The following is a 21,174-nucleotide window of genomic DNA, read 5'->3' on the forward strand; positions in this document are numbered from 1 at the left end:
GAGCAGGATGGAACGACAGGGCCTTGGTCGATCATTTCAGATGCAGTCTCAGGGAGGACGTCCGCAGGGAGCTGGCATGTCGGGACACCACCTGCACACTGGATGAGCTCATTGACTTGGCTATCCGTCTCGACAATCTGCTGGCTGCCCGCGGGCGTTCGGATCAGGCCCTGTCGTTTCCACTTCCCAGCCCTCCTGCCCCTATCCCTATGGAATTAGGAGGGGCAGCTTCGAGGGGGACCGGAGGAGGAGTGTCCTCCTGCACCAGTTGTGGTCGACGAGGGCACACGTCAGACCGGTGCTGGAGGAACTCGTCTGGGAGTCGGGATGGCAGGCGGAGCACTGCTCGATCACCCCAGGTGAGTAAGCACCAGACTCACCCAGAGCCTCCTGTCGGTCATGTGTATGTATTGACTTCTTTCCCTGGTTTTTTTCCCTCTCTACAGCATAAGGCGCTAGTCGATTCAGGCGCAGCTGGGAATTTCATGGATCGTGGGCTTGCGTTAAGGCTAGGGATTCCCCTGGTGTCGTTAGACCAACCCTTCCCCGTGCACTCCTTAGATAGCCGACCATTAGGGTCAGGAGTGATTAGGGAGGCTACGGTGCCACTGGACATGGTAACGCAGGGGGATCATAAGGAGCAGATTAGTCTGTTCCTTATAGATTCACCTGCGTTTCCAGTGGTGTTGGGGGTTCCCTGGTTAGCTCAACACAATCCGGTGATTTCCTGGCGACAGGGGGCTCTTAAGGGGTGGTCAGAGGAGTGTTCAGGTAGGTGTAGAGGAGTTGCCGTTGGTGCGACTACGGTGGAGAGTCCAGACCAAGTCTCCACCGTGCGCATTCCCTCTGAATATGCCGATTTGGCTATCGCCTTCAGTAAAAGGAAGGCGACCCAATTACCACCTCATCGTCGAGAGGACTGCGTGATAAACCTTCTGGAGAACGCTGCACTTCCTAGGAGTCACGTGTATCCATTGTCCCAGGAGGAGACGGTAGCGATGGAAACATACGTTGCTGAATCGCTGAGACAGGGGTACATTCGGCCCTCCGCATCACCCGTCTCCTCAAGCTTCTTTTTTGTGAAGAAGAAGGATGGAGGTCTGCGTCCGTGCATTGATTATAGAGGTCTAAATTCCATCACAGTGGGGTTTAGTTACCCACTACCTCTCATCGCTACGGCGGTGGAATCATTTCACGGGGCGCGCTTCTTCACAAAACTGGACCTGAGGAGCGCGTATAATCTGGTGCGTATCCGGGGAGGAGATGAGTGGAAAACTGCATTTAGTACTACATCTGGTCATTATGAGTACCGCGTCATGCCATACGGGTTGAAGAATGCTCCAGCCGTCTTCCAATCCTTCGTAGACGAAATTCTCCGAGACCTGCTCGGGCAGGGAGTGGTAGTGTACATCGATGACATCTTGATCTATTCTGCCACACGCGCGGCGCATGTGTCTCTGGTGCGTAAGGTACTTGGGCGACTGCTGGAGCATGACCTGTATTGCAAGGCGGAGAAATGTGAGTTTTTCAAGCAGTCCGTTTCCTTCCTGGGATATCGTATTTCCACCTCTGGGGTGGTGATGGAGGATGACCGCGTTACAGCCGTGCGTAATTGGCCGACTCCGACCACGGTGAAAGAGGTGCAGCGGTTTTTAGGGTTTGCCAATTACTACCGGAGGTTTATCCGGGGTTTTGGTCAGGTGGCTGCTCCCATCACCTCGCTGCTGAAGGGAGGACCGGTGCGCTTGCGCTGGTCAGCAGAGGCGGGCAGAGCATTCACTCGTTTGAAGGAGCTGTTCACCAATGCGCCCGTGTTGGCGCATCCGGACCCCTCTTTAGCGTTCATAGTGGAGGTGGATGCGTCCGAGGCTGGGGTCGGAGCCGTGCTGTCCCAACGCTCGGGCGTGCCACCCAAGCTTCGCCCTTGTGCTTTCTTTTCGAGCAAGCTCAGCCCAGCGGAGCGAAACTATGATGTGGGGGACCGGGAGTTGTTAGCTGTAGTCAAGGCTCTGAAGGTGTGGAGACATTGGCTTGAGGGGGCTAAACACCCCTTTCTCATCTGGACTGACCATCGTAATCTCGAGTATATCCGGGCAGCGAAGAGACTACATCCACGTCAGGCTAGATGGGCTATGTTTTTTACCAGGTTCCGGTTTACCCTCTCATACCGGCCAGGCTCCCAAAACACCAAAGCCGACGCGCTGTCCCGCCTCTATGATACCGAGGAGCGGCCCGTTGAGCCAGCTCCCATCATTTCACCGTCATGTCTCGTGGCACCGGTGGTATGGGAGGTGGACGCGGAGATAGAGGAGGCCTCACGGTCAGAGCCGGCCCCCCCCAACTGTCCAGTGGGAACTCAGTACGTACCGAGGGGGGTCCGGGACAAGCTGATTCGGTGGGCTCATACTCTCCCCTCATCGGGTCATCCTGGCATTGAGAGGACAGTGCGGAGTCTGAGAGGGAGATACTGGTGGCCCACGCTAGCTAAAGACGTGAGATTTTATGTCTCCTCCTGCTCAGTGTGTGCTCAGAGCAAGGCTCCTCGGCACCTTCCTAGAGGGAAATTACAACCCCTCCCCGTTCCACAACGGCCGTGGACACACTTATCGGTGGACTTTCTTACCGACCTTCCCCCGTCCCAGGGAAGTACTACGATCCTGGTCGTTGTGGACCGGTTTTCTAAGTCCTGTCGTCTCATCCCGTTGCCCGGTCTCCCTACGGCCCTGCAGACTGCTGAGGCCTTGTTTACCCATGTCTTCCGGCACTACGGGGTGCCTGAGGACATCGTTTCTGATCGGGGTCCCCAATTCACGTCCAGAGTATGGAGGGCGTTTATGGAGAGACTGGGGGTCTCGGTCAGCTTAACCTCAGGTTTTCACCCCGAGAGTAATGGGCAGGTGGAGCGCGTAAACCAAGATGTGGGCAGGTTTCTGCGGTCCTATTGCCGGGACCGGCCTGGTGAGTGGGCAAGGTATGTTCCCTGGGCTGAACTAGCCCAGAACTCCCTACGCCACTCCTCAACTAACTTGTCTCCTTTTGAGTGTGTGTTAGGTTACCAGCCGGTCCTGGCCCCATGGCATCAGAGCCAGACCGAGGCTCCTGCGGTGGAGGAATGGGTACAGCGCTCCAAGGACACCTGGAAGGCCGTTCAGGACTCACTACGGTTAGCGGGCGAACGGCAGAAGAGGAGCGCTGACCAGCACCGCAGTGAGGCCCCCGTGTTTGCACCGGGGGACAGGGTCTGGCTCTCGACCCGAAACCTGTCCCTCCGCCTGCCCTGTCGGAAGCTGGGGCCGCAGTGTGTGGGGCCGTTCAAAGTCCTGAGGAGAATAAACGAGGTGTGTTACAGGTTACAACTTCCTAGGTATTACCGTATTAACCCCTTGTTTCATGTGTCTCTCCTCAGGCCGGTGGTGGCTGGTCCCCTGCAAGAAGGTGAGGTGCCTGAGGTCCCTCCGCCCCCCCTGGACATCGAGGGGTCCCCGGCGTACACAGTTCGGGGCATTCTGGATTCGAGACGCCGGGTGGGGGGCCTACAGTACCTCGTGGACTGGGAGGGGTACGGTCCGGAGGAGAGATGCTGGGTTCCGGTGAGGGATATTTTGGACCCTTCTCTCCTGAGAGATTTCCACCGCCTCCACCCGGATCGCCCGGCACCTCGTCCTCCGGGTCGTCCTCGAGGACGGTGGCGGCGCGCTGCGGGGGCCGCGCGTCAGGGGGGGGGTACTGTCACGACTTCCGCCGAGGTTGGCTCTCCTGCCTGTTCGGGCGGTGCTCGGCGGTCGTCGTCACCGTCCTACTAGCCACCACCGATCCCTTTTTCGTTTGTCTGTTGGTTTTGTCTTATTAGTTTCACCTGTGTGTATTTTAGTTTAATTAACGTCCTTATATGTAGTAGGTTGTCCCGCCCTTGTTTTGTGCGGGATTGTTTTGGATTCATGTATGTTGGGTTAATACGTGTGTGTTATTTTCTCCGATAATATTTTGATCCTGTGTTGGATTATTTCACCCTGCATATTTGGGTTGACCGTGTTTGGTTTTCGGAGAATAAATAACTATCGACTCACTGTAACCTGCTCTCTGCGCCTGATTCCACCCACCTTGATATTACGTGACACCAACTTCCCACTTAAGGTGGAGCATCAGGTCTTTACGTATTACATATGCTCATTTAAGGCTCTGGTTAAACATAACTTCAAAACACTCCTGGAGCGCACCAAGCAGGATTTCATGAGGTGGTCCCATTTCATCAGCAGGTCGCATTAATTCTGCTAAGATGACTATACTACCTAGATGTTTGATCCCCATTTTTCTCCCAAAGTCGATGTTCAAACAACTGGACAGCTACATTTCCAACTTCATTTGGAATAAGTCAAATACACGAATGAGAAAGGCATATCTAGAGAGACCTAAGGCCGTAGGCCTTCCACATTTTTTACACTAATACTAGTCATGCAAATATATCTAAATGTGTTTATTGGGTTTCTACATTTTATAACAAGGATGGTTCAACTTGGGCCCTCATGGAGCTACAGTCAAGTCTTCCAACTTATCCTGTCTCGCTCCTGTGCTCCCCACTGTCCATGAACCTTGGCACCCATGTTTTGAATCCCATTGTCAAGAACACCCTTAAAATCTGGTCCCAATTCCGAAATCACTTTAGCCTTAAATAAGCAAGCAACTACTTGCAACTCCATTAACATCTAATCATATCTTCCCAGTGTCACAGACTGACACGGCATTCCAGTTCTGGCGTAGGAATGGTCTGGTGTTTTTTGTGGCTCTGAGGTTTGGCCATAATGTTCCCAATACCCACTTTTTTAGATATCTGCATACTCGCAGCTTTGCTAAAAAAAACATTTCCCTTCATTTCCACTCGAGCCCACTAAGTGTCCAGTCGAGATGCGCTTAGATCTTAACCCGTATCTGAAGGGCACAGAACATTAATCCGCCTTCCTTGGCAAATACAAAATCTGCATGGGAGCAAGACATGGGTGCCGAGCTCCTGATGATATAAGGCAACAACGTATTGAGCATATCCACACCTCATCATTTTGCATAAGGCATGGGCTCATTCAGCTTAAAGTTTTGCACCGTCTCCATTACTCAAATGACAGATTGGCAAAAATATATCCAAATGTGGACGCCAAATGTTTAAGACGCCACCAGAGTCCAGCAACTGTGGGACACATGTTTTGGTCATGCCAATCTTTGAGTGGCTTCTGGGGCCCCATTTTGAGGCATTCTCACATACAGTGGGGCAAAAAAAGTATTTAGTCATACACCAATTGTGCAAGTTCTCCCACTTAAAAAGATGAGAGAGGCCTGTAATTTTCATCATAGGTACACTTCAACTATGTCAGACAAATTGAGAAGAAAAAAAAATCCAGAACATCACATTGTAGGATTTTTTATGAATTTATTTGCAAATTATGGTGTAAAATAAGTATTTGGTCAATAACAAAAGTTTATCTCAATACTTTGTTATATACCCTTTGTTGGCAATGACAGAGGTCAAACATTTTCTGTAAGTCTTCACAAGGTTTTCACACACTGTTGCTGGTATTTTGGCCCAATTCTCCATGCAGATCTCCTCTAGAGCAGTGATGTTTTGGGGCTGTTGCTGGGCAACACGGACTTTCAACTCCCTCCAAAGATTTTCTATGGGGTTGAGATCTGGAGACTGGCTAGGCCACTCCAGGACCTTGAAATGCTTCTTACGAAGCCACTCCTTTGTTGCCCGGGCGGTGTGTTTGGGATCATTGTCATGCTGAAAGAGCCAGCCACGTTTCATCTTCAATGCCCTTGCTGATGGAAGGAGGTTTTCACTCAAAATCTCAAGATACATGGCCCCATTCATTATTCCCTTTACACGGATCAGTCGTCTTGGTCCCTTTGCAGAAAAAGACCCCCAAAGCATGATGTTTCCACCCCCATGCTTCAGAGTAGGTATGGTGTTCTTTGGATGCAACTCAGCATTCTTTGTCATCCAAACACGACGAGTTGAGTTTACCAAAAACGTATATTTTGGTTTCATCTGACCATATGACATTCTCCCAATCTTCTTCTGGATCATCCAAATGCTCTCTAGCAAACTTCAGACGGGCCTGGACATGTACTGGCTTAAGCAGGGGGACACGTCTGGCACTGCAGGATTTGAGTCCCTTGCGGCGTAGTGTGTTACTGATGGTAGGCTTTGTTACTTTGGTCCCAGCTCTCTGCAGGTCATTCACTAGGTCCCCCCGTGTGGTTCTGGGATTTTTGCTCACCGTTCTTGTGATCATTTTGAGACCACGGGGTGAGATCTTGCATTGAGCCCCAGATCGAGGGAGATTATCAGTGGTCTTGTATGTCTTCCATTTCCTAATAATTGCTCCCACAGTTGATTTCTTCAAACCAAGCTGCTTACCTATTGCAGATTCAGCCTTCCCAGCCTGGTGCAGGTCTACAATTTTGTTTCTGGTGTCAGCTCGGTGGTCTTGGCCATAGTGGATTTTGGAGTGTGACTGTTTGAGGTTGTGGACAGGTGTCTTTTATACTGATAACAAGTTCAAACAGGTGCCATTAATACAGGTAACGAGTGGAGGACAGAGGAGCTTCTTAAAGAAGAAGTTACAGGTCTGTGAGAGCCAGAAATATTGCTTGTTTGTAGGTGACCAAATACTTATTTTCCACCATATATTTGCAAATAAATTCATTAAAAATCTTACAATGTGATTTTCTGGATTTATTTTTCTCATTTTGTCTTTCATAGTTGAAGTGTACCTATGATGAACATTACAGGCCTCTCTCATCTTTTTAAGTGGGAGAACTTGCACAATTGGTGGCTGACTAAATACTTTTTTGCCCCACTGTATGTGTAATACAACTGTTAGCCCCAAGCCATTCACTGACATTTTTGCGGTACTTCCCCTAGACCAGAATGCTACCATGCATCAGGAAATGCGACAGCATTTGCCTCGCTGCTAGCTCACCGCCTTGTTCCCTTTCACTGGAGGTCTGCAAAGCAGTGGGTTAAAGAGGTGATGTCATATCCTCCTCTGGAGAAGGTTAGGTACACTGTGCTTGGGTCCCGACAAAAGTTTGACTTAACCTGGTCCTCATTAATACAATACGTGGAGAGCCTGTCTTTTACTTAGTGTAACTTGCATATTTTGGTAAGCAGCCATGCCTGTTCTAGTGGCCGTTTGTGCTGATAATTTTTATTCCACTTTTTCCATTGTTTTTGTTTCTATTACTGTTTTTCTGTGTGTTTCTGTCATATTTAATTTACTTTAATAGTATATCCTATTGATGCCTTGGTTGGTGGGTGGGTGGATTGGCGGGAGGGTGGATTGGAGGGAGGGTGGATTTGAGGGATGGATGGATGGTTGGGAGAAGGAGGGGTTGGGATTGTACTGTTTTTGTTCTCATATTTGAAAATCTATAAATAAAGTTTTAAAAAATAACAATAATGTTGCGACGCACAAGTTCAACCACATCGCAATAGCCAATTCCACTCAAACTCAGATAAGTCAATCTGTTTTAACCATGAAGACAAATGACACATCATGCCATTGCGAACAGTCACTCCACTTTGTGGAGAATATGACCACAAAACGCAACTCTGAAAGTCACTACGTGGGAACAGTCCTAGAGGACTGCTTAACATGTGATACGTTAATTGATTCGAGCTCAACAATATCGCTCATCTCTCAAATGTTGTTTAATGATCTCAAAAGGGCTGTGAACCTAGCTAAACGTTGGTTAAAAAACGGAACGATGTGACACTGAACTTCAAGGTTTTACTCAGACTACCTCGCCTCTCACAATATGACTCATGCTGAAACTAAACTTCCAAGACGTATCGCTTTTTCACCCTGTGTATGTTACCAGCCTCGAAACTGAACCCCTGGTACTCGGAGCAAACTTGATGGATCGTTTGATCCCACTAATGGATTGGAAAACCAACCAGGTATGGTCACAGATAACCGTGCCATCTCCACTGACCACACTGTCTTCTCCTAACGCTGGCTGCAACACAGTCATCCACAAGGAGTATCTGTCTACAGGACCCCTTGGGAAAAATACATTGACACCTCTTGATGTAGAATCTGACTCAAGCCGATATTACGATATCTTGTCACATTCAGCCAGCAAACCTGATTGACTATTATTTTCATGATTTCGAGCCAGCAGTCTCTGTGAGTGAGCAACTTCCCTCCTCCTTTTGAGTCATGCGATACTGTAGCTAAGATTAACTTCTCTTGTCCTTCAGGAAACAAAGCATCAACGTTCAGAGTGGACTCTGCTTCCGATGATGCCTTTTCCGCTTTGAGAGGGACTGAAACCCCTTTCTATAAAACTAACGGCGTCAGTCCCGCCACTGACACAGTGATTGAAACTGGTGATATCGCCAAAAGATATCCTTGTCTAAGTTCGAGGGTACTGGAACAGTTGCCACACGCGGACACTGTGGTGAAAGGCAGGCCACGACATCCACTGAGCATTTTGAACCACAATCTACTAACAACGCGGCTGCTGACAACTTGTACAAAGGGTCCAACCCTTTTGTTTGTGCCTCGATGTCACGTCTACTCCTGCTTCTCCTCTCCGGCATGCGACGTCCCTGGAATACTAACCACCTGTCCTGGGTTTCATCATTACGCACACCTGGCATCCTTCATTACGCGCACCTGCAGATCATCATGACTTACACCTGGACTCCATTACCTTCCTCATTACCTCCCCTTTGTATGTCCCTCCCTTATGTTCATTCCTCAGTGGGCCTCGTAGGTTGGTGTGGAGCCGACAAGGCCTTTCATCTCCTCAAGGGACGTTTCACCTCCGCCCCATTGCTCAAACACCCAGATCCCACGTTTTCCTTTGTGGTTGAGGTGGACGCATCAGAGGTGGGCGTGGCGGCAGTTTTGTCTCAACGACAGGGTAACCCATTCAAATTGTATCTGTGTGCATTCTTTTCTAAGAAACTGTCCCCCGCAGAGAGAAATCACAACGTCGGCGATTGTGAGCTTCTGGTGGTGAAGTTGACATTAGAGGAGTGGAGACACTGGCTGGAGGGTACCAAGGAACCTTTCGTCATACTCACCGACCAACGGAACTTGGAGTACATACGGACAGCGAGGAGACTGAATCCACGACAAGCCATGTGGGAACTTTTCTTCACCAAGCTGACCTATCGCCGAGGTTCCAAGAACATCAAGGCTGATGCCCTGTCCTGTATCTACGATTCGGGAGAGGGTCCTGTCCAGAGTGCACCTATAATCTCATCCTCCCGAGTCGTAGGTCCAGATGCCTGGGACGTAGATGTGGAAATCTGCCAGGCTTCAGAGAGGGAGCCCGCACCACTGAACTGTCCTCCTGAGGGGGGGTACTGTCACATCTACTCCTGCTCCTCCCCTCCGGTGCGCAACGTCGCCGGAATACTAACCACTGGTCCTGGGATTCATCAATAAGCACACCTGGCATCCTTCATTATGCGCACCTGCAGATCATCATGAATCACACCTGGAATCCATGACCTTCCTCATTACCTCCACTTTATATGTCCCTCCCTTATGTTCATTCCTCAGTCGGTATTGTTTCCTGTTTTCATGCTATCTCGCCACTAATACGCTGTCTTGTTTCATGTTTGTTGTTTTATTAAACGTTTCCTCTGCACCTGCTTCTCGACTCACAGTGTCATCGTTACACTCGGACACCAAAAGCAAACGCTGGTGGGGGGGTCCCGAGATACAAAGGGGAGGAATACTGGCCCAGACCCATGATAAGCCTCGTCGAGGCCAGTGGGGGAGTTGATGCTACGTACAACACTGTACAAGGCAGCCTGATCAGAAAACAAATCAAGTTGTAAACTTCCCCACGAGAACAGAGAGGAGTAGAACAAACCCCTCAACGGGGATAACCTTGGAATACATCTGAAATATCACTGAGGTGTCCATACGGGTCGTAAAAGAAGTCCAGTGGTCTTTCCACCTCCAAAAACAAATGGTAACAATAATAATTCCTTGCCATGTGTAGTCTCAACTACAATGCAACTAGGATTTGCTCTAATCATGTGTTTCGGTAGGATAACATTTCTGGATAAATTGGTAGGGTAGCTGATCCCCCAGCAACAGTCATTCCAGCCACTACAATGGTGTAAGATACATTGACTTGTAGTCAAACCATTACAGGCTCCTTAGCATATGGCTTGAGGTCGGCACCGATTCTTACTGAACAGGTTGCAGCCTAACAGGATACTTGGTTCTTTCCCTTGGCATGTGCGCTTGTGCAAGCATAAATGCATATGCACAACGGAACATTTAATGAGGATTTATACTAGGATCAATTAAGGGTCTGAGTAAAATACTAGTCTTGGTAAAGTTGAAAATAGACCCTAAAGCCCCTTTGATTCTACAGCTACAATAATCACCAGTTTCTCCCCAGAGGTCCATAGGTCATCCCTGTAGACTGTCCGAAGCTAGTGCCTTACAGCTGTAGACTTATCATGTAGTTATCAACTTAGGATAGTGCCCTAAACACACCACTAAGTAGGTTCGCCCTAGATATGACATTAGACAAAATGCCATGATAGAGTCATTTAGCCTAGACCGTGGACGTACATAGAATCGAGTCCAATTAGACGATTAAGGCGTGGTAACTAGATTTTGTATAGCTTTTGTTTGTGTTTTTATTCATTTTTATTTCATTTAAAAATCGATTAAAATGTATATTACACTTATTTTGTTACTACATGATTCCATATGTATTATTTCATAGTGTTGATGTCTTCACTATTATTCTACAATGTAGAAAATATAAAAAATAAAGAAAAACTCTTGAATGAGTAGGTGTGTTCAAACTTTTGACTGGTACAGTACAACATAAACAAATAGGAACATCAAAACAAAACTATATCTAAAAATGCAAACAAACCAAACAAACAGGGCAGATTCGAGTTCCCTTAGGTCACCCCTGTCAAAACGTGCCCTCGACCCCTCCCACCTTGAGCCACTGGCCCGGCGAGGCCCCCGTCCCTGGACCAAGGGATAATAAATTCTAAATGTTGAAGGTAATAATGTCCCCCTTTACAAAATCAAAAAGATGTACGTTTTACAGATGAGGATTGTGTAAATGACGCATGTATTGTATTTCATCTTTCAAAAATGGACTGCACTTGTCCACTTTGAACTCATGACCTTGTCAAATAAAATTTACTGCATCTGATAACAGCTGAAATCTGAAAAGCTAAATGTGTGCCATATAGCGTGTTATAAACAAACACCACAACTTTCACTCTGAAATACTCTGCGGGGAAGGGTTCATGAATACAATGCTATACAGTCATGTTTACACATTTATATATTAAGTTAAAATATTTCCCCCTTGTGCTATATAGATGTGTTACTGCAAAATAGCTGTCAGGTATAGTGACACACATTGATATATAATAGGGATATAGGTATTTTTAACTTAAAATAACTCATTCAAAATGGATTGCATGCATTAACACAAGCTAAACGCGTGTAGATATTGTTTTATGGTCTCTAGTTTTAATGGCCTCACCTGTATGTTCTCTCTACTGGTACGGCACACCCAAACACAATATTTGCTCTGCAATTATTTGCTTGAAATTCATTGCTTTTGTTGAGAACAAACAGTAGCTTTCTTATGGAAAACAAACCTATTTGATAATCGAGAGACAAAAGAGCTCTAGTTGTTGGAAAACATCTCAATACAAGCATCCCACTGGACGACAAGCCTCAGCCCCCTCAGAACAGGAAGTCACAGCAAAGGTCACTCCTCACAGGGGAAAATAAGGTTGTGGTTACGGCATGTTACAGATACAGGAATGGAGAGAACCAGAACCCTTCCTTCAACCACCCACCTCCTAACTCCTGTGCTGTGAGAAAAACCAGCATGCATATCAATAGTGTTATTACTCAGCCACAGGCCCTCTAATCTAGGGAGGCATGCATATCTTCTTACACATTTGCATATAAACCTTTACAGCTGTATAGCTACTAGATCTAAGCCATCTGACTGTCATGCCGATTCACTAACAGCAGAGTCCTGTGGGAGAGGTTTGGACATAACATCCGTAGGGTCACTATAGGATAGCTGAATAACAATACTGCATCATTTTTATATCCTAATGAATACATAAACTAATTCTGGAAATAGGTCCTCACAACAACAAAACATCCATCAGTGTCTGTTTTAGCAGTCACTTGATACATAGCAATACATCCGCATTCTGCACTGATTTAATTGACTCTGTGTTTCAAACAATGTACTTGACCTTTCTTGCCTGCTTTAGGTGCGTATATCAGCTTGCTTAATAATTCCAGTGTGTCTGTGATTAGATAGAACAAGACCGCAATTACTGTCCAAATGACCCTCTGACCCAGTAGAAGGTACACAAGTTTGACCCAATACAGTTTCCATAGTGATGGGGCAGTAGTCCTCATCAAGAGAGGAACACCAACTCTGACTTTTTAACCTTCTACACTGCTAACACAGGGCAGTACATGAGGGCGACATCCTATGATAATTTGTTATTTGCACCATTTATTTTTTTTCTAAATGGGAAGGCAGGTAGCGTGTTGGACTTGTAACCGAAAGGTTGCAAGATCGAATCCCCGAGCTGACAAGGTAAAAATCTGTCGTTCTGCCCCTGAACAAGGCAGTTAACCCACTGTTCCTAGGCCGGTCATTGAAAATAAGAATTTGTTCTTAACTGACTTGCCCAGTTAAATAAATAAATTATGAAAGCCAATTGAACAGTGCTGAAGTGATTTGCACCACAGTATCTCTACTTGCACATTCATCTTCTGCACATCTACCATTACAGTGTTTAATTGCTATATTGTAATAACTTTGCCTTAACTCCTGAACAACCCTTATCTTACCTCATTTGCACTCACTGTATATAGACTTTTTGTTCAATTTTTTTTCTACTGTATTATTGACTGTATGTTTTGTTTATTCCTGTGTTGTTGTATGTGTCGAATTGCTATCTTGGCCAGGTCGCAGTTGTTCTCAACTAGGCTACCTGGTTAAATAAAGGTGAAATAAATAAAAATAAAAATGTATTTTTTTTTAAATGATTTTGAACAGTTTTAGGTTATTAACATACAGTAATTATACACAGAAGTGAATCTTAGTGTGGTAAATATGATGATTGAAGATCAAAACAAAGATTCCAGCCATGATTAGATGGGTGGAATCTTTGTTTTGATCTTCATATTTACCACACTAAGATTAACTTCTGTGTATGCCCATCAGCTATTTACACACTTTGAACTACTTTATTAAATGCTTTGATCTTGAGAGAAAAAAAGTCAAATGATTTTGTGTTATACCCCACAAGACATGCTATCAGAGGTCTCTTCACAATTCCCAAGTCAAGAACAGACTATGAGAGGTGCACATCAGGTAGCTGATGCAAACAGTAGAATCAGATTTAAAAAAACATCAAAATACACCTTATTGAACAGCGGAGACTGTGAAGAGACACACACACACAGGTACAGACACACGCATACGCACACACACTAGCACACGCATTCTATACACATAAAACAAACGATAAAACAAGACATCATATAACATTATTACACCACTACATATCTACAATACAAACTGTATAATACCACCATACAACAATATTACAATTCAAGTGCCTTCATGTGTTTGGACCCCAGGAAGAGCAGCTGCTGCCTTGGCAAAAGCTAATGGGGATCCCTAATAAATACAAATACAAATTCTCAATGTAGAGAAGACCACTTACGATGGAGTCATACTTGTTATATTTGCTATCGCCACCATCCTTAGTGTTCCCAAAGTCAGCTGCCTTCTCCTCGCAGGATACAGGGATATAATAGTCATTCCTCCTCATGGCGCCTTGCTCTTCCAACTCAGGGAGAAGACTACCAGAGAGGTCGTGTACGAGGAAAGTTTGACCTGTGAGGGAGGAAAAAGATATCATTAGTATGGAACAATATACTGTAATATTTGTTACTCTGATATGTGCTTCCAGGTCAAATGGTGCTAAGAGTGTACTGTCCAGCTCAATGGCATGAGAAGCATAATAAGCATCCTACCATTGTACGGTATATTGTCTGATGAGGTTCTTGACAGCCACATAAAATAACCAACATGCTTTGGGTGTTCATTGCTAGGGTAAACTAACAACGTGGATGAGGAACTACCCATATAGTTGCCTATAATCACTGAGAATCTGACCATAGTTTATTTGCACTCAACATCTACGTGCATGTTGTGTGAATGTTGAGCAAAAACGTTTTCTTTTTCTTCCAAAGAGCTAATGTAAAGGCATTGGTTGTGTAAGCACGTCCATGAATCTCTCATGGCCTAAAGGCTAATGTTGCCTCGGTTTACCGATTGGTATTTTGTTCATTTGTCACCCCACATGCCTGTATGACAATATTTCTATAAATATTTGAATATCTGAGCGTACCTAGACAACGTACACATCTGGTCTTTGATCACGAAACATTACGAATCCTTTTACGTTGAGAAAACCTTTTAGAGGGAATACAAAGGAGCTCCACCAAGTATCTGCCTTTTCTTGGGCAATGACTCACAAGGATTTCCCTACCCGTGGCAATGCCAGGGACAGCTTCTGACAGTCAAAGACACATATATGCTGTAAGTCAAGTCCTTGTAATAACCTTCACAGATAAGGGCCCTTGAGTGCTCTTCAGGAGAAAAAAGGAGTGTGTGCTGAAATTAGCAGGAGCCTGATATGGACCATAATAGGTTGAAGGATTACATTATATAATTACACTGACAGCTCCATTCAATCAAAACTAGTGACCTGATGTTGTCTTGCACTGCAAAATTGTATGTTGGAATTTACAATTCATTGATATTCAGTAATGATACAAAGAAATGTTTTGTATCTCTCCATAAAGATGCTGTATTGATTAAAATGGCCAAATAGTAAAGTCCTTTTTTCTGATTTAGATGCTTGATTTGTTATATCAACATGAAACAAACCTATGTGAACTTATTGAGAGCTGAAGGAATATGATGTGACGGAGTAGCTAAAGCAAAATTAAATTACACCAATTCGATTTCTCAACTATGATCCAGTTTTCATACTTATCAGAAAGAACGTCTTTCTTTGCTAAGTCCATTCCTCATCCCATTCAACATGTAGAATAATTCAACAGTAGTCGTAGATAGATGCTGTATATAACAAGAGCTATCAAAAACATATTTATTAACATATTTGTTTTTATGAATTCAAGTTAGAATGGTTTGGATGACAGTATAAGGCATGCTTAAATGGAGTCGTGCTTCCAGAAATAAATCTGTCTGTGCGCCTTTCCCTATCAGCTACTGTAGCCGAGGGTGTGAACACAGTGAACACTTGCCTCGGGAATACTGCTCAGCACTGACAGCCAGGTAAACAAACCTCTCAAAGCTACATTACAGTAGGCTATAACCTTACAGTGAATGGTCATTATGACAAATGTGTAATAAATCGTTACCTACCCCCTAAAAAAAAATGCCTAAAATCTAAACATGCAAAAGTGATGTGTTAAAAAATACATCGAGTGGGCTTTCATTTAATTAAATATTTCGCTACAGCCTGCCTTCCTACATTTGACATTTACTTTAGTAATTTAGCAGAGACTTATCAAGAGCGACTTACAGGATCAATTAGGTTTAAATGTCTTGCTCAAAGGCACATGGACAGATTCTTCACCTAGTCGGCTTGGGGATTCTAACCAGCGACCTTACTGGGCAACGCTCCTAACCGCTAACCTGCCGCATATCCATCCATCAAAGTAGCTCTATACCTTATGCAACCATATCCTACCTGTGGTGCGCTTCTTCTTGTATTGGAGCTTGTACATTTAGAAAATAATTTCAAATGAACCATTCATCAAACAGCATTAACTTACCAGTTACTTTATCATGACTGTTTATGGCTTGCATCGGATCATCATCATCATCACCATGTCTCTCCATTTGAACAGACTATTTACACCAGTGATCTCAACAGATTTTCCTCTCTCTATCCTCCACGCTCTGAAAACCATATAGTCGATGCCTTCACTGCGCCCGTGGGCTCAATGCTGTGGTGAGGCATGGAAACCATGGGTTTCCCACAGAACGTGCCCCTGCCTCCCCACGAAGGCTAGCCTACTACAGTCTCTCTCTCTCTCTCTCTCTCTCTCTCTCTCTCTCTATCTCTCTCTCTCTCTCTCTCTCTCTCTCTCCCTCTCTCTCTATCTGAACAAGAATTCGAATCCATACGCGTTATGAACTACATCATGTCCATTATGTGCCCTCCCACAACACGTCGTGCAAAATAGCTGTAATATATTTCAGTGCAGTGCATCAATAGGATGGTCAATATGGTTGTGAGAGCACCCGCAAGAGACAGCTGGTGCCGCCCACGCCACGATCTGATGTCTCCTCCAACATGGGTAGGTGTGAGGCTATCCGTCAAACACAGGGGATGTTTCATGCTTGAAATACATTAATTACGATACACTAATTTGACTGAGAAACGCGGCAACATCTTACAGCGCATATGGTTATATGATTTCTAATAATGTAATGATTTGACCTGCACCTTATTTGGCCTGTACTGTCATGCACTCAGGTTTTCATACTCGTATAAAAAACTTGATTGCTGATTTTGTGAACCCCCAAATTCAGAAAATAGACTTAATCAATGGTTATATTTTCAATGAAATAACCCATTATAGAGGAATTCAAATGAGGGCATTTCATTTACCTCGAGCCTGGCGACCACGTCAATACCTGGACACAACAGTCCGTGCGCAACGCAATGCTTGTGTGTCCAATGAATTTAGGCTACTCTGTCTTCAAATAGGAAACCAGAGCGACAGTCACAGATGAAGCGTTCACGAAAAATGTCAGAAGTAGCCTAGAACGTGTACAGCATGTCAAATGTAGATGCCCAATCGCCCACTATATCTAACTTTTATGCGGGACATTCTCGATACCCGCGGAATTTGAATTTTACGCAGCCTGAGTTGAAACGACTTCGGTCTTCTGTATGATGCTTAAATGTGTCAGGCGCATCATCATGGTACAAATGTAAATCTCCATAACAAAATATTTTAAACGTGTTTTAATATGTAGCAATAGTTCGTCGTGATCAAAAACACACTTAATAGCCTATATCCGTGTACGATGTTAGGCCTATATTTACATGTGGATAATCAGCAATAGTTCGTCGTGATCAAAAACACACTTGATAGCCTATATCCGTGTACGATGTTAGGCCTATATTTACATGTGGATAATCAGTTTTAAAAACATTCTGGAAAGTATACTATTTACAATTATGCTACCAGGATGCCACAGGGAAAAACTGGTATTTTATAGGGAAACCCCCACCCCGACAAGAAGGCGTATCTGGGCTTTGAACCAACTTGGTCAAACCAAACAACATTTACTGAAATTACTGAAAGACAGCAATTAGGCCTACCTTAGTTAAGTACAATAAAGCAATGATGTCAAGACACACAAGTACACAAAACTGCACTTCCCCAAATTATTCCAGTATCACATTTGTCGGCGACTCACCTGTGTCAAAGATGATCTGTTAAAATGACAAGATACCCGTCTGACCGCTCTAATAATGGAAATACATGTCCTCAATTATTAGGGGCAAGCGCGATCAGGTGGGACCATTCTAGGCAACGAGAGGGCAGATAGTTGTGCCTGTTGTTCACACGCGTAGTCTAAGTAGTTTTTCTCAAAGTTGCCAGAATGCCACTTGCATTCACTTATGTCAATACATTTGTAAAAGCCTAAACATTACGAAACTTCTATTTGATGAAATATGACTGACCTAATTCGACACTCTCTTATAGACCTCCATGCAAAAAAAGGCTCATCTCACGCGGACAGATTTTGAGCGGAGTAAATACTCTCCCTTCGCCTCTTCCTCTCTGCCTGTGTCTACCTGTTCGCAACCTCCCTGCGACTCCCTCCTCGAGAATCAGGAAATGTAAAATTGTCGTCGTCACCTTAGTGCCACAACAAATAATAACCTACAGAGTTTGGCATTGAATCAGAATAATGATACGTCAATATCAGGTAGGCCTAGGATGACAATAGGAAACGCAATACAACACATTAGGAATGTTTTCAAATGTAATCTCTGCACACACATACCAGCCTGGGCGTGTAGTGACTCTTATGAAGCAGGGAATGAGAACCAAAAGGATGGCATTCCCAGCTGTTCTCAGATCAGAGCCAGAGTACCTGAGACTTCTAACTAAAGTGAATGCACATGCATAAAAAAGTATTATATTGTGCATAATTCACATCTAGATTCAACCACCTGTTCTCTAAAAAGTAGCCTGTGTCTGCATACAGTCTTGTTTAAGATGTTGAAGATACTGATGGGAAATGGAATGGAAATACGGATGGAATTCATTTAAAAAAAAGTCCTATTCAGCAGATGGCCTTATTTTATGCAAATAATCTATGGACAATGAGGCCATCTGCATAGATTTTCCTACCAAATGCTTCTGCAACAGTGACTTTACATATGTAAAATGTTTCCTGTAGTGATCTGGAGAAATGCTGGTGCATGAACTACAGGCCTATCTCAATTGATAACCACTAGCATTAAACACAGTAATTACTATATACAAGTGGAATATAGAATACCAGGCATATCATTCTGGGCGGTAACAAAAATGATTTCCCCTTAAAATGTATCCAAGCATTGGTATCCTTGTATTGTTCATTTGATGAGTTGTCTGTAGTCTTTTCATGATGTCAGTCCTTTGGTAGACGCTGTGGTCTTCTCAAACCACAATCCCAATGAATGTATCCATTCATTAACTTTATGTAGTAATCAACTGAGTAACAATCAATGTGTGTTTTGCCTTCAGCTCACAGTTTGGTATGCTGGAAATGGACTGGGAGACTAGTCAGGATCGAGGGAAAGATGACCGGAGCAAAGAACAGAGAGATCCTTTATGAAAACCTGCTCCAGAATGCTCAGGACCTAAGACTGGGGCAAAGGTTTACCTTCCAAAAGGACAATGACCTTAAGCACACTGCCAAGACAACGTAGGATGGGCTTCGGGACAAGTCTCTGAATGTCCTTGAGTGGCCCAACAAGAGCCCGGACTTGAACCAGATCAAATATTTCTGGAGAGACCTGAAAATACCTGTGCAGCAACGCTCCCCATCCAACATGACCAAGCTTGAGAGGATCTTCAGAGAAGAAAGGGACAAACTCCCCAAATACAGTGGCTTGTGAAAGTATTCAGACCCTTTGGCATTTTTCCTATTTTGTTACCTTACAAGAGGGAATTCAAATAGATTTTTTGGGGGGGTTGTATCATTTGATTTACACAACATGCCTACCACTTTGAAGATGCATGATATTTTTTTATTGTGAAAAAAACAAGAAATAACACAAAAAAACGAAAACTTGAGTGTGCATAACTATTCACCCTCCCAAAGTGAATTTTTTTGTAGATCCACCTTTTGCAGCCATTATAGTTGCAAGTCTCTTGGGGTATGTCTCTATAAACTTGGAAGATCTAGCCACTGGGATTTTTGCCCATTCTTCAAGGTAAAACTGCTCCAGCTCCTTCAAGTTGGATGGGTTCTGCTGGTGTACAGCAATCTTTAAGTCATACCATAGATTCTCAATTGGATTGAGGTCTGGGCTTTGACTAGGCCATTCCAAGACATTTAAATGTTTCCCCTTAAACCACTCAAGGGTTGCTTTAACAGTATGCTTAGGGTCATTGTCCTGCTGGAAGGTGAACCTCTGTCCCAGTCTCAAATCTCTGGAAGACTGACACAAGTTTCCCTCAAGAATTTCCCTTTATTTAGCGCCATCCACCATTCCTTCAAATCTTACCAGTTTCCCAGTCCCTGCCGATGGAAAAACATCCCCACATCATGATGCTGCCAACACCATGCTTCACTGTGGGGATGGTATTTTTTGGGTTGATGAGAGGTGTTGGGTGTGCGCCAGATATTGCGTTTTCCTTGATGGCCAAAAAGCTATATTTTAGTCTCATCTGATCAGAGTACCTTCTTTCATATGTTTAGGGAGTCTCCCACATGCCTTTTGGTGAACACCAAACGTGTTTGCTTATTTTTTTCTTTAAGCAATGTTTTTTTTCTGGACACTCTTCCGTAAAGCCCAGCTCTGTGGAGTGTACGCCTTAAAGTGGTCCTATGGACAGATACTCCAATCTCTGCTGTGGAGCTTTGCAGCTCCTTCAGGGCTATATTTTGTCTCTTTGTTGCCTCTCTGATTAATGCCCTCCTTGCCTGGTCCGTGAGTTTTTGTAGGCGGCCCTCTCTTGGCAGGTTTGTTGTGGTGCTATATTCTTTCATTTTTTAAATAATGGATTTAATGGTGCTCCGCAGGATGTTCAAAGTTTCTGATATTTCTTTATAACCCAACCCTGATATGTACTTCTCCACAACTTTGTCCCTGAACTGTTTGGAGAGTTCCTTGGTCTTCATGGTACCGCTTTCTTGGTGGTGCCCCTTGCTTAGTGGTGGTGCCGACTCTGGGACTCTTTCCAAACAGGTGTATGTATATTGAGATCATGTGAGTCTTAGATTGCACACAGGTGGACCTTATTTAACTAATTATGTGACGTCTGAAGGTATTTGATTGCACCAGATCGTATTTAGGGGCTTCATAGAAAAGGTGATAAATACATTGGTGTCACGTTTGTTGAAATGAGTGGACCAAGGCGCAGCGTGCGTAGAGTTCCACATTATCTTTAATAGTGAAACTTACAACAAAACAACAAAGAATAACACACGTGCAGTCACGGAGCGCAACAAAGCACCAACCAAAACAATATCCCACAACGCAGGTGGGAACAATGGAGAACTTAAATATGATCCCCCAAAAAGAGACAACGATAATCAGCTGCCTCTAATTGGGAACCATACCAAGCAGACCAACATAGAAATAGAAAAAACTAGGACACCCCCCTAGTCACGCCCTGACCTACAATACCATAGAGAACCAAGGGCTCTCTATGATCAGGGCGTGACAGTACCCCCCCCACCCCCCACCCCCCCAAAGGTGCGGACTCCGGCCGCAAAACCTGAAACCAAATGGGGAGGGCAGGGGGGGTGACTAGTGTTGGTGGCATCTCTGGTGCAGGTCGTAGCCAC

At 44.7% G+C, this 21,174-nt stretch overlaps 1 protein-coding gene across 2 annotated transcripts in view; it reads right to left on the reverse strand.

The window, feature by feature from the left end:
- The window catches only part of LOC110506336 (anoctamin-1), a 65,518-nt gene extending 47,515 nt beyond the window's left edge, over positions 1–18,003 (reverse strand). Inside the window, exons 1-2 of one of the 2 annotated variants that reach the window (XM_090221974.1) lie at positions 17,581–18,003; positions 13,775–13,947 (exon numbers count right to left, since the gene is read on the reverse strand). In XM_090221974.1, the coding sequence (XP_090078100.1) occupies positions 13,775–13,882 (108 nt within the window). In that variant the 5' untranslated portion in view covers positions 13,883–13,947; positions 17,581–18,003. Of the gene's footprint in view, positions 1–13,774; positions 13,948–15,920 lie in introns of both variants that reach the window. The other variant, XM_036963701.2, reaches the window with a different exon arrangement.
- Between the last annotated feature and the right edge of the window lie 3,171 nt (positions 18,004–21,174).

Source organism: Oncorhynchus mykiss, chromosome 26 (assembly GCF_057628025.1).
Source record: "Oncorhynchus mykiss isolate SJ-2025 chromosome 26, ASM5762802v1, whole genome shotgun sequence".
In the NCBI taxonomy this organism is placed as follows: Eukaryota; Metazoa; Chordata; class Actinopteri; order Salmoniformes; family Salmonidae; genus Oncorhynchus; species Oncorhynchus mykiss.